Source organism: Myxine glutinosa, chromosome 2 (assembly GCF_964187855.1).
Source record: "Myxine glutinosa chromosome 2, kmMyxGlut1.1, whole genome shotgun sequence".
Taxonomy (NCBI): Eukaryota; Metazoa; Chordata; class Myxini; order Myxiniformes; family Myxinidae; genus Myxine; species Myxine glutinosa.
The window spans coordinates 176,732,060-176,759,318 of NC_136262.1; the positions used below are offsets into that span (position 1 = coordinate 176,732,060).

At 44.5% G+C, this 27,259-nt stretch overlaps 1 protein-coding gene across 1 annotated transcript in view; it reads left to right on the top strand.

The window, feature by feature from the left end:
* LOC137415529 (E3 ubiquitin-protein ligase DCST1-like) overlaps nucleotides 1-26,300 on the top strand; it is a 147,792-nt gene extending 121,492 nt beyond the window's left edge. Inside the window, exons 15-19 of the mRNA XM_078772676.1 lie at nucleotides 13,625-13,751; nucleotides 13,903-14,019; nucleotides 15,847-15,989; nucleotides 24,793-24,900; nucleotides 25,131-26,300. Coding sequence (XP_078628802.1) covers nucleotides 13,625-13,751; nucleotides 13,903-14,019; nucleotides 15,847-15,989; nucleotides 24,793-24,900; nucleotides 25,131-25,394 — 759 coding nt within the window. The 3' untranslated portion in view covers nucleotides 25,395-26,300. The remainder of the gene's footprint in view (nucleotides 1-13,624; nucleotides 13,752-13,902; nucleotides 14,020-15,846; nucleotides 15,990-24,792; nucleotides 24,901-25,130) is intronic.
* The last annotated feature ends 959 nt before the right edge of the window (nucleotides 26,301-27,259 follow it).

Sequence of the window (27,259 nt, forward strand, 5' to 3'; positions counted from 1 at the left end):
CACAATCCTCATTTCCGCAACACTGCACCCTCCTCCTCTTAGGCACGACCCGGGCCTATAACTTTAATTTAGTGTGACACGTAGGTGTAGTTCCCTCTACTTTTAACCTGACCCTGAGTGCGACAGTTTTAAAACATAAATAAATATGTCCCGCTGCTCCATTGCACCCTACCTAACAGACTCACACCCACAGCTAACCGAATTGCGGAATGGTCTTCAAACTATACATTGACGGTGGGGAGCATTATTTACAATGACTCTGCTTTTATTTACAAAACGCAACCCAGGACCTGTGATTGTTCTTTCTGGTGGGGAGACAGTCTGCTCTGCATCGACGCACCATGTAAGCACCCAAAACGCACCAACACACCCTCAGGCACCAATCGGTGCACAGTCATCACTGTTCATCAATAAAAAATAAATCAACAACCCCTAACCCTGCAGGTGGTCTCTTGCTGTTTGGCTCCCTCTGTTGGCTATTTGCTTTCTTCCAGATGTTGTCATTTTCTTTTGCTGGCGGCCTATTTGTATTAAAACTTGCACCCAACGTGTCCATTTGTATTTATTTATGGCCCACAGGGGACGACTATGTATGGTTCACCTGTGGGGCATCGGTGCCCTGTGGCCAAGGTCCGCCAGCAAGATTTCGGGCCTTCATGGCCGGTTCCAGCAGAGGGGCCATGCCCCAACCCATGGGGTCCATAAGTGGTGCTCAGCCACAGATGTGTGGTCCATAATGTGGTGCATCGATGCAGACAGCTGGTTCTGGGAGTTCCGGGCGCACAATGGCGGACTCACGCACGCTCCCCCTCGGCGCCCAGTGGCGCTCAGGTCCTCATGTGGGAGACAAAGGGTGGAAGACAGATGAGCGAGGGGTAAGGTCACAAGGGTACACATCAAACAATGCAAGGCAATGCAAGGCGAAGTGCGTACGGAGAGGGAAGTGAGAAAACTCGTCCCTACCGTACGTCACCCCCCCTGTCACCTACTCTACCCTTGCCCTTACCTCATATTTACAAAATCTACACATTTACAAATTCGTCACTACTGTCTCGTCTTCCCCATATTTCTTCTATACCAAATTCGTCTCCACAATCCCTCTATCCAAAATTTGCCATCACCAAATTCATCATCAATCCTCATAAGGAGGAAGAGATGGAACACAAAGCACAATGTCACACCCACGTCATGATGCGTCTCACATTCCAAACATTTGCATCAAAAATAATAAAAACATGGCATGGTGTGGAGGTACGTCACCTCAGGTGAGTGGATGCAGATGGTGCGAGGAGACTTCAATCCTAACTATCCTCTAAATGACTTTAACACACTTTACACTACCCGGGGTCTTTCCCTCCCAAACCATTGGCCAACTTACACTATGGGTTCTAAAAACCAAATTCCCATTGACCAAACTGTGGTGCTTCTCAATTTGGGGTCTCACTCCCTCGATTCATCTCCCGGTGCCCTTGCACAATTGCTGGGCTGGGGCGTGTAGCTCTCCCAGCAGGTCTACCCACCTGCACACCTCCACCACTGTAGTTGCCACCCGAGCTTACCTGCTCCTTACCTAACCTATCTAACTGGGGAAGGCCCCTCCTGGCTCTGTCACCCCTTGGTGCCCTCTGGCACTGGGCTACCCGGGTCCGTCCTCCGGATCCTCGGGCCCCATCCACAACAACTCTATCGGCTCCCAGAGCCCACCTGCGGCCTCACCTGGCCGACATCCTCACAGTGGTGGAGTGCCCAAACCAACTCCACACACTAACAGGCTACACGCCCAGCCATTTCCACAACACTAATGCACCCATCCAAACATCATTCTTTCACCCGCACCACAGATGCCAATATCCAACCACAATTTACCTATACCCTCTACCTAACACTTACACTACCCTCCCCGGGTATTCGTGATGGGGGTCCATCCTTCCCCCATTCACACCTTCGCACCATCCACTCCACTCCATAGTTTCCACCATACTCACTCCACGACCATCCATTCCAATACTCCAGATATTCCACACTACCATTTATTCCGCACAGCCATTCTCCATACACCTGTTGTTGCACACCTGTGCAATCTTACCTGGTGCCACCTGCACCCTCCTTCCTTCTTGGACCATTTGGTCAGCACAATACTCATCATCATCACTCACTCAAACACTGCTCCATTAGGGCGGGCCATACTTTTTTTTTTTTTGAAATCAATCGAGAGGGGTGTTCATATTACGTATTTTGGTGTGTAGAACACAAATCTGAGGTTTTTAAAAATTCTGATAACCCTAACCTACATCAATTTGCAGTTGATTATTATTAAATTTTTGATTATATTGCTATTCTTCTGGAAAAAAGAGAAGTTTTTTATTTTGAAGTTCGGGCTTTTATTTTGGTAACTTCCTGTTGGGACGGCAGTTGTAGCCATCTTGTTGCTGAAAGCTCGATGTTGAGGAGGTTGGCAATCCTTATCCATCCGTCTTCTCTTCTCTTCTTATGGCATTGCCTGTAAGTACGTTTTTGATAAGGAACCTGAGGAACAAATAGATAATAATTTTAGATGTAAATTACCTTGTTTTATATTATATTTGTTAATTGATTTGTGTACTTACCTATTGCCAGCCCTGAGTTACATGTGAAGGAAAATAGTGACCTGTGAAGTGAATATTTTGATGGTTTTCTGTAATACCTGTGTAATACCTTAATATCTGTCTGTAGTGGATACTTACCTGCGTATTATTGTTTTTATTTCAGTGTGAACTACTAAAAATGGCTCAAGTCAGAACAAGGATGAAATCAAGTTCTCATTTAAGTAATCTTGTTGGCACTGGGCAGGAGCTGTTGGTGTCTGAACTGCCAACTGTGAGGGATATCCTGAGGTATGGCATCTACTTGAGGGAGCAAAGTGAAGATGACAGGAGGAACTACCCAGTAGACCAGCTCGTGTCTGACATCTACCCTGGTCTGATTTGTCAGTGGAGCAAAGCTAATGCTCTTTTCAAGCCTCCTGTTATCAATGAAAAGGTGACCATCATGTCCAAGCTCAAGGAGGTCTGGAATCAGGCAGTGAGGTTTTCTCTTGGGAAGGGCAAACTTGATGCCAAAGAGAGGTTCATTGTCAAGTTAGACAAGTTATTTGATATTTTGACTTGCAAGTGTCAGATTACCAGTTGTGAGGGGGGAGGCTGTGAGGCGGGTGAGGGCTGTGTGATCCAAGCCCACATTAACTGTTCCTGCAGCAGAGAGAAAATGATTCCTGTGAAAGATCTTGCCTACATTAAGGGACAGAAAGAGAAGGTTGGAAGTAAAGGACCCCACCAAATGGGGAGCCCTGATCTGCCAGAGCACAAGAGACAGGTGAGGACATTGGAAAGGCAGGAAAATAAAAAGAATGCAGAGAAAAGGAGAAGGAGCAAGGAGGAAAATGCTGCAGCAGCAGAGAAGGCAGCCAGGAAGGATGTTGAGAGATTTTTGTCAGATGGTGATGAGGATCTGGAATTGGAGAGAAGTGGTGCTGAAGATGATTTTGTCACTGAAGTTGAGCTCTTCCCTGAAACTGACACTGAGCCTGCAGCTTCAGCAAAGGTCCAGAAAAGCTATGATGAGATTCTAAACATTTCCCTTGCTCGTGTAAGGTATGGCATAGGGCTGAGGCCAACTGCAGCGATAGCAACTGCAGCTCTGATTGATGCAGGAATCATCACAGAAGACAATACAAGTAAAGTGATTGATAAGAACAAGGTCAATAAAGCACAGGAGAAGTTGATGACAGAGCTGGGGGAAGAGTTTGATGAGAAGTGCAGGGAGTAGGGGGGGGATCTCCTGCATCCTCTTTGATGGGCGGATTGACCTGACCAATGTGATGATGGAAGCTGAGGGCAATGACCAATCTTTTCCTGCAAAGATCAAGGAAGAACACGATACTGTTGTTAGTGAGCCTGGTAGCTACTATCTGTTCCACTTTACCCCAGAGAAAGCAACTAAAGAGGAGTCACATGTGGAGCAGATTGCTAAGGTCCTGTTTGCCTGGCTGAAAGAGAGGGGTTTTGATAAGACCTTGTGGGCCATTGGAGGAGACTCAACAAATGTCAACACTGGTGTGAAAGCTGGAGTAATGCGGAAGCTGGAGCTGCACCTGGGGAGAAAGCTGGTCTGGTTCGTGTGCAACCTGCACACTGGTGAACTTCCCCTGCACCATCTCATTGTTCACCTTGATGGCCCTACTCTGTCAGACAACACATTTTCCGGGCCAATAGGAAAGCTCCTTGCTTCTGCTACAGACTTGGATATCAATCCAAACTTCACCCGGATCTTTGTTGGCCCTCCACTGATCAAGCTGTCTGACAAGGCCATTGAAGATCTCTCAACTGATCAACACTATGGCTATAAAATTGTCTGTGCAATCAGGGATGGAGTGCTTCCTGCAAGGCTGGCTCTAGTGGAGATTGGACCAGTAAACCACAGCCGCTGGCTCACCACAGCGAACAGACTTCTCAGGCTCTGGGTGTCAAAGCATGGACTGACAGGAAAGAACCAGAAGAATCTGCAATTCATTGTGGAATTCATCATTGGAGTGTATTATCCATGTTGGTTCAACGTGAAAGTCAAGCACTCCTGGATCGAAGGGCCTAGGCACATCTTGTTTCAGCTGGACTGCCTCAAGTCCCAGAGGAAGGAGGTGCTGGACCTTGTGATGCCGACTGTGAGAAGATCTGCTTGGTATGCCCACAGTGAAGCCATCCTCCAAACACTGCTGTGCTCTGAGGATCAGAAGGAGAGGACTGAGGGGGTGGAGAGAATCCTGGCCATCAGGGGAGAGGGGGACCCAGACACTCAGCTGGGGGACTCCTCTGTCAGGACCAGAAAGACACCTGACATCAACTGTGATGCTTCAGCATTGGTAACTTGATCAGCTGGTCAGAAGGTGTGTCAGAGCCACCTCTCACCCTCTCCCTAAGCACCTCGGAGGTGAAGAACTTCATCAACACCCCCATGGAGGTGCTCAACTGGCTTTGCCACACACAAAGCATTGAGAGGGTTGTTAAAATGGTGACTGAGGCTTCTGCTAAGTACTTCTCACAGGAAAAGAGGGATGGAGGCATCAGGGCTCAGGAGACCAGCAGGAGGCTGATGTCCAAGAATGAGTCAAAGCAGGACTTGTGCAACTTGGTAAAGTTCAAGAAGTAAGGAGATTGATCTTTGTAATTGTAACCAGTGATATACATACAGTTCACCTGTTAATAAATATGTACATTTGATTTGGCTGTGTCAATATGAATGATTTCCCTTATATCTTTTAATATCTTATAAAGGGGTTCGAAAGGGTAAAATTGGCAATTTAGAAATACAAATTGATGTAGGTTAGAGTTATCCTATCCAAAAAATAAACTCATATTTGAATTCCCCATAAAAAAACACATAATATAGACACCCCTCATGTTAGGATTTCCTTCAGATTGATTTTGGCACCTGAGTATGACCCGCCCTACTGCTCCATACACCTGTTCAGTTGCACACCTGTGCAATCACACCTGTTCAGTCACACTTTTTTAACAATACACTTCTGAATACACTTCCAACACTCACACGGCATCATCTAAACTACCTGTTGCCCTGCTAACTTAGTGCTCCCCGTCTTCCCTTTAAACTAAGCACATACCATGTCATTATCATCCACACCAATCTACCTGCGTCCCCACTACAGGTATCATTGTCACTAACTAATCTTAACGTTACCGATTGTCATCTTCTCTAGATCCCTATCATTATCCAAACCCTCCCTCGGTGAGCTTTCACTGCCATAAACCCCATAAAACTAGTGCTCCTTTGCCCCCGCTGTGAGGGATGGTGGATTGGCCATCCCATCACATGGGGCATCTCTTACTATAAATTTTGCTCGTCCAATTTCCACAAATCAAAAATTTTCCAATTACTGCCAATGCTATTCACTTTTCTAAATTTCGGATCAAAACACTATCAGTACCATCATCATCATCACAGTCCGCTATATCCTAGCCTCGGTGCGTCATGACATCATTAAACTCGGCTTCGCAAAGCCGAGCACTGAATTTGGGTGGTTTGGTCGCCTGCAGGTTGAATCCGTCCGGCTTTCGGTTCAAGGGAGGTGGTTTGGTCGGGCCGAGATTCCACGCACCATCTCGGCGCGGTACCTTGCGGTCCCGGGCCCGATGGCTCAATCTCCCCCGGTCGGAACCCCGTCCCCGCCAGGGGGTACCGTGCCGCTTCCTCCCACTCGCCCTTGAACCGGACCGGTCGCCTCGCCCGACAAGGCCCGGACTCGACCGTGCGGGGCGGGGCCAAGCCCGAATCGGCAACGACGCTTTGAAGAGAAGCGACGCAGTATCGATCCGCGCCGGGCCTCGCATCCAACAAAGGGCTCCTCGCACCGAGTGCTCGCATCGGCTATCCGTCGCTCTAACTGCTAACCCGGTTACCGTCGATGCTTCACCGGCATGCTCACACGCATACGCTACCCCTTTCACCCTCACCGAGCTCGGAGCTCCAACGCCGTCCGTACATTCCACCAATGTACTCCCTGTTACACACCACACCTCTCGCGCACACTCGCCGTTCGCACACTCTCTTAACACACCTCGCGCACTGTCTTGCGCACTCTCCCTCGGTACATACTCCGTACCACTCACCATGGGCGTGCACCCTTGCATCCACCCACTAACGCGCTCAGATGGGCTCTCCCACACCCGCGCCATGACCAACTCAGGTGTGCTTCCTCGCACCCGCTCCACCACCAACTCGCTCTCCGTATCGCTCTCACTCCCTGTGTCACACTCCGTACACTTTATAACACGCTCACTCTTTGACGCACACTTTTTTTTCACACGCGACCCTTCACCAACGCCCGGCCGGGTGCCATATTGACCCCATTTGTGCGACAATCCTGTTGTCGCCAAACATCCTCCTGCAAAATCTCCCCGCACAACACACAGCACGACTCACCTGGGGGATTCCCTTCTCCACGCGTACCTGCAAATCTTTATTTGGGTTATTAAGTACAGCATCGTGATGTGAGCAGGGACTTTGTACATATTCCATCTTTTCCTCCCGCCGCGAGTGGTTTTCTAAGTCCCCGGTCTCTTCAATTTCAATGCCCACTACCACTTTTTCTTTACTCACCTCGACGACCGTTGGCTTTAATAAAATTCCCTCTACCTCATCGGTCGCCGGCTTTTCCAAACCCCGTGTCGCGATTTCTACCCCGGTCCAGTTACCCGTGCTTTCCTCCGCTTCGCTCAACCAGCGTTTCTCGACCCGCGTTACCTCGTCATGCACCCTTGGGACCCTTTCGCTCAACCTGCGGTCTCTGTCCCTCTCCAACCCCTCCTTATCGGCCCTTATTTCGCTTGTTATTGCCTCCAATTGCTCACTATTAGCCCTCATTCTGTTTTCCATTCGTTCCATACTGTCGTTTTCTTTCTGTATTTCCACCATGAATTGGGCCATGAAGGCTTGCATTTGGACCACGCCCATTGGTTCCGCGGCCGTGGCCCCCTCAACCACGTGCGTGAGAGCGCCATTTTGTGCGCCTGATACTCCCTCAACCACATTGCCGTTGCCCTCCTCCACATACATTTCCCCGAGGTCCTGGGTCGATTCTACCCCGTCTATCTCTCCCACCGACATCCCGTCGCCTTGACCAGCCATGGCGCGATTTCAAAATTCGGGTTTTTCTGTAAAACAAAACAAATTTCGGCCGCTCCAAATTTTGACCAAATTTTTTTTTTTAGATGTTTTAAAAATTTGGTTCGGGCCTTGTATCTCACTCCCAGACACCAATTGTTACGGTCCGCGGTTAAGGATGTTGGTTTGCCGAGCGGATGGCACCGCGACCTAACAGTTTCCCCGATTCACCCGAACGTTGGCCGTATCGCGCCACAGATATTCAATAGGGAAAAGACAAAAGTGACACGGATGTGAAGAAGAAGGAGGAGACGAAAAGGTTGGCAAATACTACTAAATTTATTTACTATTTACAGGCTCAAAATAACCAAGGAGAAGGAAAGATAAGAAAATAATATACAGAAGATATTAGAGACACAGTGAAAATTCCTTATACAAGCTTAATTAAATCCCCACTGACAAAACAAACAGAACAAACAGAACAAACTCACGTACACGAATGGGGAAATTGCAGGCAGGAATGACAGGAGGTGGGTGGCTGGAGGGGGAGGAAGGCACGGAGCTGGCTGGAGCTTGATCCCGCACGGGACGTCGGGCTGGACCTCGACGGCCGCCGATGCCACCGATCCTGTCGTGTGCGCGCGGTAACGGGTCGGAGCTGCTTGGTGGAGCCAAGCCAACGCTGCTGGTGGGGGGTCTGGCGTGACGGGTTCTCTCTCTCTCTCTCACTAACTCCAGGACTCTTTCTCTCTTGCTTAGTCCAACTCTTCCTCTCTTGCTTAGTCCAACCACTCTTTCTCTCTCTTGGTCCAATCACTCCTCACCACCGACAACTCAACGCAACCACTGACCACTCAACGCAACCACTGACCACCACTGACGACCAACCCACCTGCTTCTTGTGCGCGCGCCTTTTATAGCGCCTCCGGCGATTAAGCCGCCGGCCTTCAGGACACGCCCATCGGTGTGCTCACCTCGGCCTTGGTTGGTCGCGCGACCCTCTGGCTCCGCCCTTGATGACGACGGGCGGGCACGCCTTTCTTCCCCGACCCGAGCACATGTTCAATGGTGGTTTTGGGGTGAAAACAACCCACAGCTGTAACAAACTGGCAAACTGCCCAGTGCAGTTGGCAATGGAGACTTGGAGGGGATGTAGCTGGAAATTGAGGCTTGGCAATGGAAGTTTTGGGAGTGGGAATGGGGAATGAAGGGAATCTATCTATTTCACTTGGTGCAATGGAGTGTCATTTTAATGGAAGACAAAGCCTTAACCTAATACACAGAATAAGGAAATAAACTACTGAACAGGGATATTATAGTGTCCTTCAATGTATGCTTTATGGAATTAACTACCGGGACGCCCTTTGACCTTTATACACACTGGAGCAAGGAGGGCTCAGACTAAACAATAATTCATAACAATTTACAATACAATACAACACAATCAAAAAAACACAATCCTCATTTCCGCAACAGTATGTATAATTTTTGCAATTCTGAGTAAATATTTCTCTGTGAGGAAAAGTTATTGGCGCTGAGGAAGCGCCTTTAGCGATTGACTTCCAGCCAGTGTAACGCTAATTCCTGTCACAGGAATTCTGAGATCATATAAGTGGGCGTGGCAGTTCCTGATTGGTTCGTGTTGGGGAACGCCTTCTCGCTGCCGACGTGACGTAAATTCGCGCACGCGCACTGGTGATTGGCGCTGAGGAAGCGCCTCTAGCGAATGACTTCCAGCCAGTGTAACGCTAATTCCTGTCACAGGAATTCTGAGATCATATAAGTGGGCGTGGCAGTTCCTAATTGGTTCGTGTTGGGGAACGCCTTCTCGCTGCCGACGTGACGTAAATTCGCGCACGCGCACTGGTGAAGCTTACTCGATCTTACTCGATCCCATATTACATGTACTTTCATTGCATACAAATTATACTTCCTCCTAGAAATTCCATGCCCGAACCTCAGCGCAATCCAAGAGGATTCACTTGTTTTATCTTGATGATGTCGTTAAATAAAGGTCAGTACCTTTTATGTATTATATTTACAGGTACTAAGCCAATGTATGAGGCAGAGTAGATATTGTGACTAAAGCACTGTGTTGTGTACTGTACATAGGGTTATCACATGAGCATTGGGGGTTAGTTGGAACAGAAACTATGGGGTTAGTTGAACCATGTTCCAACTGTGGAACCATGTTCCAACTAACCCCACATCCTATATTTTCCCCTATCAAAGTTTCTCAGATGCTGCAGATTTCAAAACCAATTGTAATCAACATATTTATCTGAGAAGAATGAATTATTCTCTGGTTTTAAGGCTTAACCTGAACTTCAACCACACTAATGATTGTTATTCGCGTGACTGAAGTTTAAGTTAAGCCTCTAAACCCATAGAATAATGAATGTTCCAGCTTACCCCACAGCATGTTCCAACTAACCCTATGGGGTTTGATACATGGTCACCTGCCTTGATATACGCATGTAACTGTCAAATATTAGCATTTCTCAATATGTTGTAATTGTAGCACATATGTAGTGGAATATCTTTTGTTTTTCTAAACAAAACCATATTATGTAATAAAGAGTTTTTGTGAAAAATGCTCCAACGAACCAAACCCCTCCCCTATTGTTCTACGGGGCACGCTGTATGATATACACTCGATGGTTAACCATAATTGTTCTGTTCCTCAATGGAAATCGGACGCACGATCTCAGCTTTTTGGGCGTACTAAGAATTTTTTCCAACTCTTTTGTTGTTCAGAGGCACATCCCTTTCTTGCAGGTACGTTTCCAAGTATTTTGGCTTCTTTTAGAAGCTTTTAGTGGCGTTCTGATTTTGAGGTTCCACATGTGAGTTTGTCCAAAGGTAAAAAAAACAAAGTGAGAGTTTGAACCATATGTCACTGATGTATTGTAACTGAAATGTTTTTTTAATGAAATATGAACAAAACCACATGCCACAGCACCAGCCACTTTTTGATCAGTCACCACAAGAGGAGCAGGAATGTGATTTTGCATGCACAGGTAAGAACATCAGATATCAAATGTACTTCACTTTGATATGCCCTGGTTATGAAAAGTGGATGAAAATGTGCATTTCTAAGCTTTATTCAGACACATGATATAATGACAGATTGTGCAAGATTTCTCTTAAATTTTGAGTAGCTAACATCTGGTTGTAATTCACAAGCTAGATATAAATCTGAGACAAATCACAACTACAAGTATGCACCATATCAATGATTATAATTCAATCATATAAATTATTTTGGTGGTGTATTCTTCCATTTTATACCCTGTGGAACGAGCATTTTAACATGTAATGTATAGACGAATTAATGCATACGTATCTTACAAATCTACACAATAAACTAGAACAGCCCTCGGTAGAGCGCATACCTCTGCCAGACTGAACGGCTTATGCTTTCTAGCCCAATGATGATTCGGACCTGATCTGGATTCGGACCTGAACCAAAATCGAATCGGCTTGTTCTTGTCACCTAACCAACTCATCCACCAAGTTTAGTCATAAGTCGCCCATAATTTTTTTGAAATATCATGTTATTTATCGCTTTTCGCCCGATGTCTCAATGGTTAAGAATCACTTCAAAATTAAACAATTCTCATATTTGAATCCATATTCACATCTTCACCAAAATTGAATCGATTCGTCCTTGTCACACACACAGTCTCTTCACCAAGTTTTGTCCAAATCCATCCATAACATTTTGAGATATCCTGCTATATGTTGGTTTTAGCCCTATCACTCAATGGTGAAATATCACTTTAAAATTAAATAATTCTCATGTCCGAATCCATATTCAGATCTTCACCAAAGTCGAATCGATTCTTCCTTGTCACACACACAAAACCTGTTCAAGTTTTGTCCAAATCCCTCCATAACTTTTTGAGATATCCTGCTATGTATCGTTTTTGGCCCTATCTCCCAAAGGTGAAGAATCACTTTAAAATTCTACCAGCCGGATCCAAATCCGGATCTTCACTAAAATCTAATCATTTTGTCCTTGTCACATACGCTACATCACTGCCAAATTTCGTCTGAATTCGTCCACAACTTTTTGCGATATCTTGCCCACAGACAAACAGGGGTGAAACATAACTTTCATCCACCTTCGGTGGTAAAAATACAAAATCAAAATGAGATGAAATGTAAGCAAATTAGATAATGGATGTATGCTAAAAAATGACAGATAAGAAAAGTTAAAACTCAATGTGCATCGACAATTACATTCATGTTTTTGTATACTGAATCGAGGCTCGTGAAAGAGCTAACATTTACTTCACAAACAAATCGACCAGACAAACAAAACACACAAAAAGAGGGAGCGGAAGACAAGATGGGGAGAAAAGGGGAAGCACACAAACACAACATCCGAGAGCAGGGAGACGCGTGGAAGGGAGAGGGCCCGGGGGGAGGAGGCACGGGAAGGGGGGGGGGGAGGGAGAAGCACAAAGCACAAGGACACCAAGGACCTCCAGGACAGAAGTTGGCATTTCAAAAAGGGGAATTGGGGTGAAATTAGCGGGGGTAGAAAAGATCAAGGTTTTGGATGGGGGAAGATAAGAGATGGTGGTGAACAGCTGTTTTAAAGACTTGGAGGGTGGTGTGGGATTGAAGAGAGTGAGGGAGTTTGTTCCAGGGGCGGGAGAAAAGAGGAATGAAGGAGTGAAGGTGAGCAGAGAGTCTTGATTTTGGCAGTTTAACCAAAAGAGGGTTACAGGCAGATCTTGTGCGACCTGTAGGAATATTTGCGGGACAGAGCCCAGAGAGAGCTGGGGGGGGCAAGGCCAGAGAGGAGTCGGTAGAAGACGGAAAGACCACCAACCTGCCTGCGGTGAGTGAGTGAGAGGCCCTTGGAGTTAGCTTCATCACGGGAGATTCCAATGATTCTGAATGCTTTGGTTTCAACAGCGCGAAGGCGAGCTAGGTGTGAGGCCAGGAGCACCAGCCCAGAGGGGAGAGCAGTATTCCATTGAGCTGCGGATGAAAGCCTTGTATGTGGTGAGGAGCTCAGGTGTGCCAAGGAAGGACTTCGCACGACGGAGGATGCCCAGTCGGCGACTGGCTTTGGAGGCCAGATTTGAAATGTGGTTTTTCCAGGAAAGATCATGGCAGATAGTGAGACCCAAAAGCTTGAGTGACAGAACTTCTTGGAGAGGATTATTCAGAAAGTGGATGGGAGGGTTGTCCAGTCGGTCTTTTCGGAGAGACATCGTAAGAGTGTGAGATTTGTCAGGATTGAAAGACATGTTCCACTTGTTTGCCCAGTCTGTGATTTTGTCAAGGTCTGCAGAGAGTGAGGAGGCTGCAGACTGCCGATCTGAGGGATGAAGAATGGAGCGACAGAGAGTAGAGTCGTCAGCAAAGAGATAGAGAGGATTTTCAAGAGAGTCAGAGAGATCATTGATGAAGACCAGAAAAAGCACAGGGCCCAGAACACTGCCTTGGGGAACTCCAGCCTGAACAGGAAGAGGAGATGAGAGAAACCCATTCAGGGCCACACGTTGACTACGACTAGAGAGGAAGTCCGCCAGCCATGCGTGGAGATTTCCATGGATACCAAAAGATGAGAGTTTGGTGAGCAGAGCGGGGTGCCAGACTGTATCGAAGGCACGTGATATGTCAAGGGAGACTGCTCTAATTTCCTGTTTGGCATTGAGGACCTCCATCCATTGTTGAGAAAGCAGAAGCAGCATGTCCAGAGTGGAGTGTCCAGGTCTGAAACCAAATTGATGATCAGAGATCAAGCCATTGGAGAAGAGGAAAGATTTCATGTCTGAAGCAATGATGGATTCCATGACCTTGCTGATAATTGGGAGAAGGGTTAAATGTTTAGGGTAAATGTTTAAAGAGAAGGGTAAATGTTTTTTTTTTAATAACGAAAGATTCTTGCCTGTTTCACGGTGATCTTTTAGCCTAAGCACACATGTCTGTCTCTGATCTGTGGGTCCAGGTGATTTCTGGGGTGCAGCTTGTGGCTCAGATCTTGGGCATTGCCATCATCATGCTACTGGACTGGAGCTTGTCTGCGATGATGGACATTATCGCCACGCACAGCTACACAGAGTATCAGATCAAAGGTGCATTTGGGATTTGGCCTTCCAGACAATGAGGACAATGGTTTTCTACTGTTCATATCAAGGAAATAAAACAAAGAATGCAGATGCGAGACAACTTTGCATTAAAATGATATCGCTTCTTTCCTTTATTATTTACCTATTTTTGCTCCAGGTGTACACAAGCTCTCGGTGTTGGTGAATGGTGACGGTGTAGTGGCAAATGTCCTGTTGACATTACTCCGGAGTTTTCAGCAAAACAAGGCTGTTGATGTGTCATCCACTAATTTTGGTGAGTAGTAGAGGGAGGAGTGTTTATTAATTTTTAACCCTTTTTCAATAATTATTCATGGGGATTTTAAGGTACCAGATTAAAACAGACGGAAAAAGCCCGCAAGGTGCTTTGTTGTTAATCGTGAATGCATTTAGTTCCTTTTGTTGGGATGTTTAAGCAGTTTTCCTGTATGTTTTCTGGTTATAAGAAAATGGGTTTTTCAAAACAGGGTTTTGAGACCTGGAGATAGAGGGTGGGGAAGGGGTTAAGATGAATAGTGGAGTATAAAGTGTAAATGGGTTGGATGGAGGTCCACAAAATATTTGATTTGAATAAAATGATAATTTTTATTTCATATTTAACATTCTCTGATTGAAGTAGCTGGTTATGTGCTTTGCAAGGCAAAACTTACACTGAGCGCTAGCTTTCTCGTGGTAGTTAGAGTAGTAATTGGTCTTGTTATCAACACACAATGATGCTTTTAGAATTTGTAACACCCACAAGCGATTGTGAGCAGATTTGACAGCTGTTCTCGCTTCCGTATTCATTTACAACTATTGAGATCATCTTGCCTGCTGATACGGGACTTTCAAAATTACATAATCCACCCCAGAATGCTGAGTGTGCATGCACAGCAACACCAGAAAACGACCCGATTCAGGGCAACATAAAGTACATTTTGTGTGCGAGATAAGAGTTGTTACCTAAAATGGTTAACTAAGCTTCTAAAAGAAGCCAAAATACTTGGAAACGTACCTGCAAGAAAGGGATGTGCCTCTGAACAACAAAAGAGTTGGAAAAAATTATTAGTACGCCCAAAAAGCTGAGATCGTGAGTCCGATTTCCATTGAGGAACAGAACAATTATGGTTAACTATTCTGAAATTTCCACTCTTTGGTCTAAATACTGAAAATTATGTTTAAAAGACTATTTGAATTCGATTTCGTGCTTGCAATGGCAGGTTAAAAGTGCCAGGCGAGCAGAGCCGAGTCACGGTAAACACATAGAGCGCACGCGCAAAAGGCCTCGTTTAGCATCTTACTATAAATTCACCAAATGTCCGTCTGTCTGTCTGTCCGTTCGAAGGTACCGCGAAAACGGCTGAACCGATCGCAACGATATTTTGTGTGGGTATTCCGAGGACCTCCTGGAGTAAAATAGGCTATGTTGTTTTTTCCAATTTTTCTAAGTTTTCCAATTTCCCTATTTTCCAGTTTTTCCAAACAATGGAATAATATTTACCGATATGAACAGTGATGTGGCTTTTGTTGAAATTCTACAAATACTGTTTATTCTACGTACCAGGAGAGAGTAGATCGACTCCTGATGAACTCTTCCTATATAAACCTGCGGCTCCGAAGTAACATGGCAGCGTGTGCAAAGCGACTGAGAAACAGGTGTAGCGGCCGCTTCCGTGTTACAGATTCGGCGCGCACTCTTCACACATAAACGTGCGACTGAGAAAGACGTGTAGCGGCCGCTTCCGTTTTGCAGAATTCAATTTATTTCAAAATGGGCGCCATGTACTGTTTAGATTTTGATGATTTGCGTGTGATATGATTCAACGGATGTTTATATGAATCGTTTAAAATTTAAAAAAGCCTTCAATTTCTGATATTTTGCCTTTTCATTTGGGCTTCCCAATTGAAGCCCCGCCCATAGGGTGGGTACCGTTGCTAGTTTGTACATAATTTCAAAAGTCATGTATTGAGTTAATTTTGCTTCAATTTTAACACGCATATTTTATAAAGTTGGAATTGGCCGCATATACAAATTTTTGGGATCAAGTACCGTATCCATAAAAGTTATTTTCCATTTTTATTTTTGCATTTTTTTTCCTGCCAGAATGTCTGCCGAGAGCACACATTCAATCTACGAACACGAATGTTTACATCCTGGTTGTGTATGTCATTCTTTTGGTTGGCACCTTTATCCAAGCATATATCCTGCGGATCCGCCGTGTCATTGCTGGGTTTTATTATCCGAAGGTAAGAATGCTGCGACCACCCTTATTTTGCTCCATCATGGAGCAACAACAGCAATAAATTATTCCAACCTTTGTGTAAGGATTAATAACTTGTGTATTGTACATTGCCAAATGCACAAAAATGCATAAACTGCACAATTTTGCATTGATAAAAATTGAAGAAGAATATCCTAGGTCTGAATTGGCATTGATTTTTTGTGTTCATTGTCGAGGCTCATATAAGGGCTCATATACAGAATGGATCAGGACGCAACATACCAAAAGGAACAGCAGAGAGAGAAGGGAAACGCCAACAGCAGGGCAGAGGGACTAACCAGACGTAGACGGACAAACAAGGGATGCGGTTAATGATGAGGGGTAGGGAACAAGCAAGGAATAAGGTGGATACAATATGGATACAAAAGGAAAAAAAATTGAGTGGGAGGAAGGGCTTAACAGGTGTAGAAAAGATGATGGAGTATCAGAAAGAGAAGGTGGGATTGCCAACAGCAGGCCTGAGGGAGAAAATAGATGGAGATGGACAAATATATGAATGGGGAATGATCTAAGATGATGATGAACAGTTGTCTTGTAGACCTGGAGGGCAGAATGAGATTGAAGAGAATGTTGAAGTTGATTCCACAGGTGGGAACAAAGAGGAACGAATGTGTGGAGGTGAGCAGTGATCCTGGATTTAGGTCGTTTCAGCAGACGAGGGTTAGTGGTGAAGTACATGCACCCTAAACATATCTGGAGGGGAGGGGGAGGTAGGGCAGGGGGAGGAACAAAGAATGGAAATGGCAGAGGGTGCAAGACCATGAAGGAGGTGGAAGAAGATTGAGAGACCTGCCGTCGATGGCTGAGTGATAGGCCCATCGACACAGCTTCAATGCCAGAGATTCCAATAATCCTGAAGGCCTTGTTTTCCGCGGTGTCAAGCTGAGCAAGGTGTGAGGCAGGGGCACCAGCACAGAAAGGTGAGCAGTACTCCATCAAGCTGCGGATGGAAGCCTTGTAGGTGGATAGGAGTTCAGGTGTGCCAATGAAGGACTTTGCACAACGGAGGATGCCCTGCCAGCGACTGGCTTTGGAGGCCAACTTTGAAATGTGGTTTGCCCAAGAAAGATCTTGGCTGAGAGTAAGACCCAAGAGTTTTAGTGACTGAATTTATTCAAGAGACAAATTTCAGTTTTTTTATGATTCATATGATTGACCTGCCCAATAGTCATTTGACATACAATGTATTGACAGTGGATAACAATCCTTGATGTTTGTCCTTCAAACAATCTTTTAAAGTCTTCCAAAAGGGAATCACTGCCTGAATCCTTCCTCTAACATCTTATGCGGTACTTTTTGATTGTTTGGAGGTGGAACTCTCCACCATTCCTTTGATGGTGCTGCCTCAGGTTATTTTAAATTTTATAGTTGCTGTCAAGTCCCTAATTGGTATTCCAACATATTCCAATAGTGTCTCGGTGGTATGTCAGGAATCTGGGCCGGCCATGTTAGTGTCAGAATGATGTGAAAATGAAACTAGTCCTTTATATTGCAAGCGATCTGGGAAGCATCATTGTTGTGTTGATACAATTTGGGCTCGATGTGGTAAAGCTCTAAGTGCAGGTGATGCTTTGTAAATCAGAATCTCATGATTGGAGTTTGCATTCATCATGCCCATGACGAGAGCAATTGAAGAGAGTCCACACCAGTAAAAAGATACCTAACCATTGTTCACACAATCTTCATAAAGGCTTGTGCCAGTCTTTGTCATTGCACAAGTTAAAAATTGCACTTTATTGACTGAAAGCCAACGAGAGTAGGTTAATCATCATGTGAAGTGAGATTTCACTCACATTCTGAGTGATAGCTCTTCGTCAGATCAAACGAGTCAGGATGAATCCCAGGCTGTGATGGAACTTGAACTTGCCACAAGAGCCACTGAACAGGAAATGGGCAAAAGGACATGTGGAACTGTGCATGTGCTATAGGAACAAAGGAAGCACAGAGAGGTCCCAGTGAAGAGGCGAACAGTCCACAACCTGCACCTCCCAACCCCAAGTCATCCACCTCCACTTCCCATCTTCAATCTCCCTCTCCCAACCCCAAGGTTTCAATCTCCTCTCCTCTCCAAGCCTTCGAACCTTCCCCCCCCCCCCCCCCCACAACAACTCCTCAACCCCACTCCCCCACCACAAAATTGTGGTTATATCACTTGGATAGATTCCAATTGACAGACACATTGGCTGACACTAGAGGCCTGAAGCCTAAGGCTGTTAACTACTGTGACCTTCACAAGGCCCGTGACGCCTATCGGCTCGAACCTTTCCATATTTGATGATCCTTTCAACAGTCTCTATTGTCATTTTACACTGACGGAAAATATAACAGCTCCGATGATGTATTTGGCTTCGCATATCACCAAAATAGCGGCCGTACGATTTTTGTCCCCCGTCGCACCGCGGAGCGAAAGGGGGACTATGGTTTTCCCCTCCGCCCGTGTCCGTCTGTCTGTGCGTCCGTCTGTGCGTGCGTGCGTGCGTGCGTAAGCGAAGGACCGCTTTCGAATTTGGTGTGTGGGTGCAACCCACGTCAAAATCCAAGATGGCCGCCACCATGTATGTCTGATGCCATGTATGTCTGAACCTTGTGAGCGGAATATCTTGAAAAATAAGCGAAGTACCAACTTCTAATCTGGTGTGTGGGTGTATCTAGGCATAAGGAAGAACGCTATTGAAAATTGGTCGCCACGTAAAAATCCAAGATGGCCGCCTCCATGTATGTCTGACCCTTGTGAGCGAAATATCATATCATAGCATGTTTTCTGCGTCTTCCACTTTGTCAACTCACATCACTTCCCCGATGGGGGACCTAGGCGTAACGCTTGTTCAGGTTAGAGAGAGGTTTCAGGTTAAAGGAGCACCAATTTTATTCATACAGCTGCATGAAGAAGTAAATGTATTTTATTTGCCAAATGTAGAGTACCCCTTTATATGAACTTTTCTAGAGCATTACTTGGTTCCTCCTCAGAACACAAGGATAGTCCAGCATGCACACGAGATTTTTTGAATGCCCCTTATTTTGTATTTTTGGCATTTTCTACGAGCTATGGAATGTCCCTTCTTTTCTATACCTTGCCACATGGCACATACCCTTATATAAAGTGGCCTTTTCTATGACCCTGACATTTTACTCAGGAATGTCCCTTATTTTCAATACTTTGCCACATGGTACATCCCATATGAAGGGGCCTTTTCTATGCCCGTCATTTTATGCAAAAACGTCCTTTCTTTTCTATAGTTTGCCACATGGCACATCCCATATGAAGGGGCCTTTTCTATGCCCCTGGCATTTTACGCAAGTAGACTAGTCAAATTTCTGGGAAACGTGAATTCATGAGGCATTTTTGAGTAAAAGCAAGCAAACCACTTTTTCTGGGGTAGTTTTTCGTGCTGAATACGAATCTGTTGTTTGCCAAGCCCAAAAATGCGTAATTAGGTCACTAATCAAGGTCAAAGGTCAATGAGTGCAAAATTCAAAATTTTTGAAAAAATGTTTTATTTTACATCACCTATCTGTACATTTCAATTATTTTACAGTATTTTGTCTGGTAAGGTTACTACAGCTTTTCACAATTATGAAAGTAAAGGGAATTGTGAAGGGAAAAAATCAGATTTTTGTGAATATATCCGTAATGAAGCAACTTTTCGTTTTGTGACATACTGTTTTAATTCACTTGAATTGTTGCCTTAAATACCATCAGTGAAGTGGTTTACCTGAGTCCTATATAATAGCAAGATTTTTTTCTACACTAAATGTCAATATTTGACTAATTAGCCACTTAATTAAGGCTAACGGTCACAAGGCGCAAAGTGCACTTACATGGCACAAGGCGCAAAATGCACTTCATGGCAAACATGTTTGGAGTGCAGGCAGTTGATCATTATCACATGTATTCTTAATTAATCCTGAATCAATTGCAGTCTGTCAGACTGATTGGCTGGAAGGAGGAGCCATCCAGGGGAATGCCAATTAGCTTAACTGTGTAAGCTCTGACCCCCCCCCCCCCCTACTTTGGCCTGTTTCGACATGGTGTTTCACTGGCATTGCACTTGCAGGCCTCAGTGCAGAACTGTTTCCCCCACTTCCGACAAGAGCAACTATCAGAACTGCAACCTTTCTTGCAACCACACTGAGTAAGTTCTCGGCATCCCTTTGGAATTGACGGTAAAGTTGTAAGAACCGGTGACAACTTGTCATCAACGAGTTTCCATCCACAATCAGTCGGCGGTGGCAGATCTGTCATTGGATTACTGGCCTCTCTCCAAATGAAACTTTGGTAGTTTGCACGCTCTATGTGGAACTTTGCTGCATCACTAGATGGAGGTAGGGTCTCCGTTGCATGGCATTTGTTGAACAGTTTAATGCGGGCTTGATTACAGTTCTCAGATGGTTCCTTGTAGATATGGCAAATGAACTTTTCAGCATCTTCTGTGACCTTCTTTGATGGTGTCGGAAACTTGCCAAGATCTTGAAGCAGACTGTTGTGTTCAAGGAAGATATCCCATTCTGTTTTCTTTGAGTGTCCTGAGAAAAATGAAACCGTATCGCATCCTGTCAACGCATGAAATGCTGGTAAAGTCTCATAGACATGATCAGCAAGTCCAAGTTCCGACTTTATGTCATGCACAGGAACATACTTCCGTTTCTTAATTGTTCCTGCTCTCATCCAAAGTTTTACGCAAGACATTTTACTGAAGTTGGCAAGCAACAGCACCAACACATCTGTGTCACGCGCTGCGACCACAATGTTTGGTGCATCGGCATGAAGGCAGTGTACAATCATTCTGGTATCTGCTTCCTCATGATTGCTTTGTAGCAAAGTAGTGTTCATTGCAGGATCTGAACTCTGGACTTCTGTTTCAGAAGCGAAACCTCCACCAACAACAACCACTTTTTCAGGGGGTGCCGCTGCCAGGAGTGCATTCGACAGGAACTGAGCAAGCTCTGTCTTGTTTTCAGTTGATGCGAGAAAGTCAGGCCATTTGTTGGGGAGTGGCACATCTCTATCTTCAATCAGGCGACGAACTGGCCTTGACTTCTTCGTACGTTTGACCCTAGTTCCAACTCTGATTGAAATGTCTCTATATCAATCGAAGGTAACATCAATTCGGCTGTAAGCCCGGCCTTGCCAGAAAATGAACTTTACAAATTCGTCTGCATAATCACCAAAGGTGTTCGCCGTGTTAGGTTTTCCAAGTGACATAACTGCAGCTTGCCCATCAATGATCAAACAGGAAGGCCCATAAAAGGCGATTTCTGAGGGGCATGATACACTCCTGATAAGAATGTCAAATAAAATAGCCTTAACACCCGTTCTAAGTTCGCCAGATGTATCAACAATGCTGATTGGCACCTTCATCAGTTCATGGTTAAGTATTCTAGCCAGTTCAACTGGTCTTCCAGCTCTGTACGCTGCAATTAGTCTCTGCAAAAAGTTTCTGTCTGCTTTTGTGGTTTCGATCTTTCCATTGGCTTTCTTGGTTCCTATTTCATAGAGTGAGGAAAACGTGGGAGCCTTCACCTTCGGAAGTCGATCTCGGAAATCAGTTGATTTTTCAACAAGTCTCACTTTGACAAAGTTTTCCACCTGCTGCTGCCCTAATGTTTTTGCGTTCAGCAGTGACTCTTCTATTTCAGAAGTTGCAACATCTTTTGTTGCGCAGTTAAGGAGGTTTGGTCGACTAGAAGATTCCTCAGCAAATACTTTGAATCGCAGGAGAGTTTGAAGTATGAATTCTTCGTCGCAGTTGTCACGTTTAGTGCGGGATGAGTTGGCTTCATTATGGACGTAACCAGTGTCCACTCCAACATTCATCATTTCATACGTCTGCATTGAAATGCATGTCCTGTGGTTGTACGAGAGAGTCCATCTTGCCAGGGCTGAATTTGTTTTGGTTATTCCGATGATTCCACCCCTCTTTTTCCCTACACCATTAAGCCATTCCAGGCTATGATCTGGATCTACTTGGTTGAATCTTTGGTCCGACCCTTTCACAACAAAGTTGCCAAGAAGGAACTCCTCCTCCACTTCTGGTGGGAGCTGATGCATCTGTGACAGGTAAACACAGCCCCATCTTGCGTAATTCACGTGATCGTATCGGAAGAAGAATGGCAACATTTCTCGGAACGATTCCAAGTGTAGCGTCCACAACCCTTCTCTCTGTGCCCGAACGAATGCAAGCAGTATAGTCACCATCCTTAGGTATTCCCACCAGAACTTGAAGTTTTTTTTTTCAGGATCTTTTTCGTTTTTCGATTGTTCCTTGGCTAGCTTAGCATTTATTTTCCCCTTGTGTGTGTATGCAGAGTAACATAGCTTATGCCATTTAAGTTTGGGGAGACTTTCTGGAGGCTCTGCAAAGAGAGTCGAAAGCCTGTCCACGGCTGATCGAAATTCATAGTGTCTAAGTTTGCATCGGAGCTCGGTCGCCTCTCTGATGGCAGCAATACCCTGGTTTGTCTGGTTGAAAATCGTATCTTTGACCTGGCTAGTTCCCTGACAAATGATACAAAGTTCAAACGACACATCCTCACGCTGTCGCTTGAGGCTGGCAATAGGTTCCATGGTTGGCCTGAGGGGAGAAACAGAAACCAAACTAAGCACCAGGCACGCATGTTCTGACCATGAAAACTACAACGTTGTATGATATACTGCAACAGCCCTTAAATGATCGAATAAGCGCAGGCAGTGTTGGCCCGGGTTTTAATCTTATTCTCAAAGACACAAAGTAAAGCTTCTTCAAGACAAAACATCTAACCGATATCACTAATTCATTAGTGGTAGATGCATTAGGCACTCATCGTCAATGCCCATGCCCTGCCTGTCTTTTTGCTACTGTTAGGTAAATGTACATGTATGTAGGCCTGCCTATGATGTGAGATGTCAAGCATACATTACACATTTGTATGTACATGTATCTCACCAAAGAAGAATGCATTCCTTTACTTTCATTTGATTTTATATTTCATTTTTTAACAATCTTAAAAAGACCCTTACCTGTACTCCTGAAATGTTTAATGCCTGATGCCTAGGGTACGAACTAGATGGCTTATGCTAGGCTATTAGATTCATTCTTCATCATTAAGGGTCTATTGAAGAACACCCTGCTCTGTCTGAATGGAAATGATTTGACAAACATGGCAAATGCATTGGGGTCAGAAAGATGAAGCCACTTTCACTGTTGAGTGAAAGGGATGGTTTCAAGTGCAAGTAACTGTTACGTCATTGCAAGACTTTCGCACTCATTGACCTTTGACCTATGTTGTTTACCGGTGACATTTAGATTCTGTCTTTATAAAATCTATCTCTAGACCATCAATAGGAGCATAAAAACTCTGCCCCATTGTGCATTTAGAGGTTAAACTGCAAGCAAATTACGCAAAAACTAATTGTCGCCCCTTACAGAGATAAAGGCAAATGAGCATAGATGTGTCCTCACGTTTTCCTTTAAAAATAAGATTTTGAAAAGCTTTAGCAACCTTACTAGACAAAATATTGTAAAATAATTGAAATGTACAGATAGGGGATGTAAAATAAAGCATTTTTTCAAAAATTTTGAATTTTGCACTCATTGACCTTTGACCTTGATTAGTGACCTAATTACGCATTTTTGGGCTTGGCAAACAACAGATTCATATTCAGCATGAAAAACTACCCCAGAAAAAGTGGTTTGCTTGCTTTTACTCAAAAATGCCTCAATCATTCTATAAAGGCACATTTTCAGATTTTTTGACTAGGCTAAAGAGCGTCCTTTCTTTTCTATAGTTTGCCACATGGCACATCCCATATGAAGGGGCCTTTTCTATGCCCCTGGCATTTTACGCAAAAACGTCCTTTCTTTTCTATAGTTTGCCACATGGCACATCCCATATGAAAGGGCCTTTTCTATGCCCCTGGCATTTTACGCAAGAGCGTCCTTTCTTTTCTATAGTTTGCCACATGGCACATCCCATATGAAGGGGCCTTTTCTATGCCCCTGTCATTTTACGCAAAAACGTCATTTATTTTCTATAGTTTGCCACATGGCACATCCCATATGAAGGGGCCATTTCTATGCCCCTGGCATTTTACCCAAGAATGTCCCTTCTTTTCTATAGTTTGCCACATCGCACATGCCATATAATGTGGCCTTTTCTATGCCCCTGGCATTTTACGCAAGAACGTCCCTTCTTTTCTATAGTTTGCCACATGGCACATCCCATATAACGTGGCCTTTTCTATGCCCCTGGCATTTTTCACAAGATACATTTTAAATATGAACAAAATGCATTTGTTCATCGTACAAGACTTTGTTCAAGACAAATCACTCTTTCACGAGCCTCGATTCAGTATACAAACAAACAAAAAAAACAAAATAAAATAAAATAAAATAAAATAAAATAAAATAAAAATAAAACACGATATAAAAGACATGAAAAAGTAAGGGGGAAAAAAATATTCAACCCAGATGGGATTTGAACCAACAATCCCCAGCTTGGGAGTCACTATAACTTGATGGGGGGGAAGGGGGGAAGAGGAATCACTATAACTTGATGGGGGAAGGGTGGAAGAGGAATCACTATAACTTGATGGGGGAAGGAGGGAAGAGGAATCACTATAACTTGATGGATTCTTTCTTTGTGATTGATGCAAGTTGCATGGGACATGTCCATATCAGGCAAATTGAGACTTCGATCGACGTCGCATGAAAGACGAGATTTTAAATTCACTGGTATCAGCTTATCTATTTTATAATTACCAATATTGATTGAACTTTTGGTGTTTCTAGAGAGAGAAGCAAAGAATCATCTACATGTACAATGATTTCATGCGGCGAAGGCTCAGTTTCCTCAAAATCCAGAAACGAAAGATAATGCTTCGTGCGAAAGAAAACAAGGTAAATGTGTTTAAACATTTTCAATGGAAGCAGCAAGTTGCATTGTTTATTTGTTTGGAGATAAAATCAATTTTGCAACAGTTCTAAAAGTTTGTTTCACAGAAAATGTCTCCCATTCTTTGAATTGCCTCCCTCTGATTATCATGCCCACATACCTGATGCGAGTACCATCCATTTCCACCTTTTTTCCAATAATGACTTGCCATGAACTCGTGTTCTTTCCTTTTCAGGTCATGGGCCACGTTTACAAAAGATTTATGGACAGGGTTCCTGGACTCTCCACCTTTGTATGCCTTATTGTTGGCCGCAGATGTATCGTGTGTGGCCAGAGGAACCCAAACCATGTCATTCCATGTCCGCAGGAGGACTGCAGCATCACTTACTGCTCTTTTTGCTGGATTGATGTGGGATCTTTCTGTTTTGCTTGTGGTGACTCTGACAGCTTTGTGTCTGGCTCTGACTCCGATTCTGACTGGAACTACACTGTTGCCTAAAAACATTCCTTCTCTTCCTTCATTTCAATTTGACTTTGTCTCTTTCCTTTCTGCTTGTGATTTTCTGTCTTGTGTCCAATGCTCCTCCGATGAGCCACCTTTTTGAATTATTGAACAATTATTGACTCGTAACAGCTATACATGATACATTCATTCTAGATTTAAATAATGTTGTGATGGTACCAATTCTGCAACTCATTCACTCTTTGTTTTAACAGCAAACCTCAAAATGGTTGTCGGTCGAAAGGTAAAACTTCAGTCACTAGCTACTGATTGATTTTATGACTGTCTGGATCATTACCTACCAGGAACTCTATCACATTCATCAAGGCTTCATGATTCATCAATATTTCCATCATTTCGGCCCAGAACCCCTCTATAACAAGCGCACGCATACACATGCAAAGGATATAAATAAATAAAGGACACAACGCGTGCGATGTCATACACATGTTGAGGCGACGATAAGTGACACCGATCTTGTTGTATACTGCGGGCGATGCCACCCCTCCTCCGCCTCCTTGTCTGGTCCTGTTTTCCCCTTCCCTATTTCCCACTTCCTGAGGGTTTTTAATGCCAGACATGCCTACCTAGATTGTCCAGGATTAACTCCACTTGGTGGTCACATCGGACATAACCCTTCCCCAATTGTTATTGTTGGTGGTGCTTTCACTGTAGTCAGAAACCTCTCACATCCAAGTTGATTTTTCTTCTTGAGCCACCTTGTGTATCTAATCTTGCCGGATGTTTTTGTCCTGTTGCGTCAGTGGCTGACTGAATTTCTTGTGTCCTCTTATTTCCGTCCGAACTGTTTTGTATTGTTTATTCTGCAATGTCGCCCCTCATTGGTACAATCATATGTTGGCACAGCTGTACAAAGGACAATAACTTTATTCACAAGAATGCAATAAAAAATAACAAAATATTGATACAAACTGGTGGAAAGTGATTTTTTTGGGGGACAAATTCACAAACCTTTGATGCAGACAGACCTGCTTCACTCCTTCAAAGATTGTTTTTATCCACTTGCTCTGTCTTTTTACAGTTGTCAGTTGTTGCTGTGGCCTCCGATGTCCCCGAGAGTTAACTGCTGTAAGTAGTCGTTATAGGTCTGTTTTGCTGATGCTTTGTTTCTTACTCTGCCTCAGCAAGCCTGATTTGGTCCTTTGTTGTTGCTTCTTCATTCTCCTTCTTTGTCCCAATGTTGTTTGTTGAAACATGTAAACATATGCTGTCTTTCTTGCTTCACATCCTGGTGGTGTGCCCTGGCCGACACCGTGTTCACACCAGCTCTGAAAAACTCTTCAATTTTGCAGATGGCTTCACATTATACAGTATGGCATCCCGACCTACCGATAAATAGACAGCAGCTGCATCACCCTCCACTGATCTGCATCTTGAAACTGTGGCAAATATCAGTTTCACCCGGTCAACCTCGAGAGACTATATGGTCAGCCACTGGAAAAGGTTTATTATTTGAATTTCTGGGCTCATCATCATCCGTGACCACTCTTGGGCTGACCATGTATCAAAAGTGGCCTCCAAAGCTACCCACAGACTGGGTATCTTCTGTCGTTCTAAATTATTCCTTGCAATACCAGAACTACTCAGCCTAGAAGGCCTTCATCCATTACTCACTGCTGTACTGCCTTTCCCTATGAGCTGAAACACCTGCATCACATTAACGTTCCCAGAATTCTGAGTAAATGTGCGATTTCTACGCTGACATCCTCTGCAATAGGCACAAGGCATGTTGTTCTCAAAACGTAGCCAGGTCGGTGACCTCTAAAGTTGGTATTGCTTTTCCTCCAACCTCTAAAGTAAGCTCCAACTGCTGTCTCAGCCCTCCGACCCTTCCCAGCTCC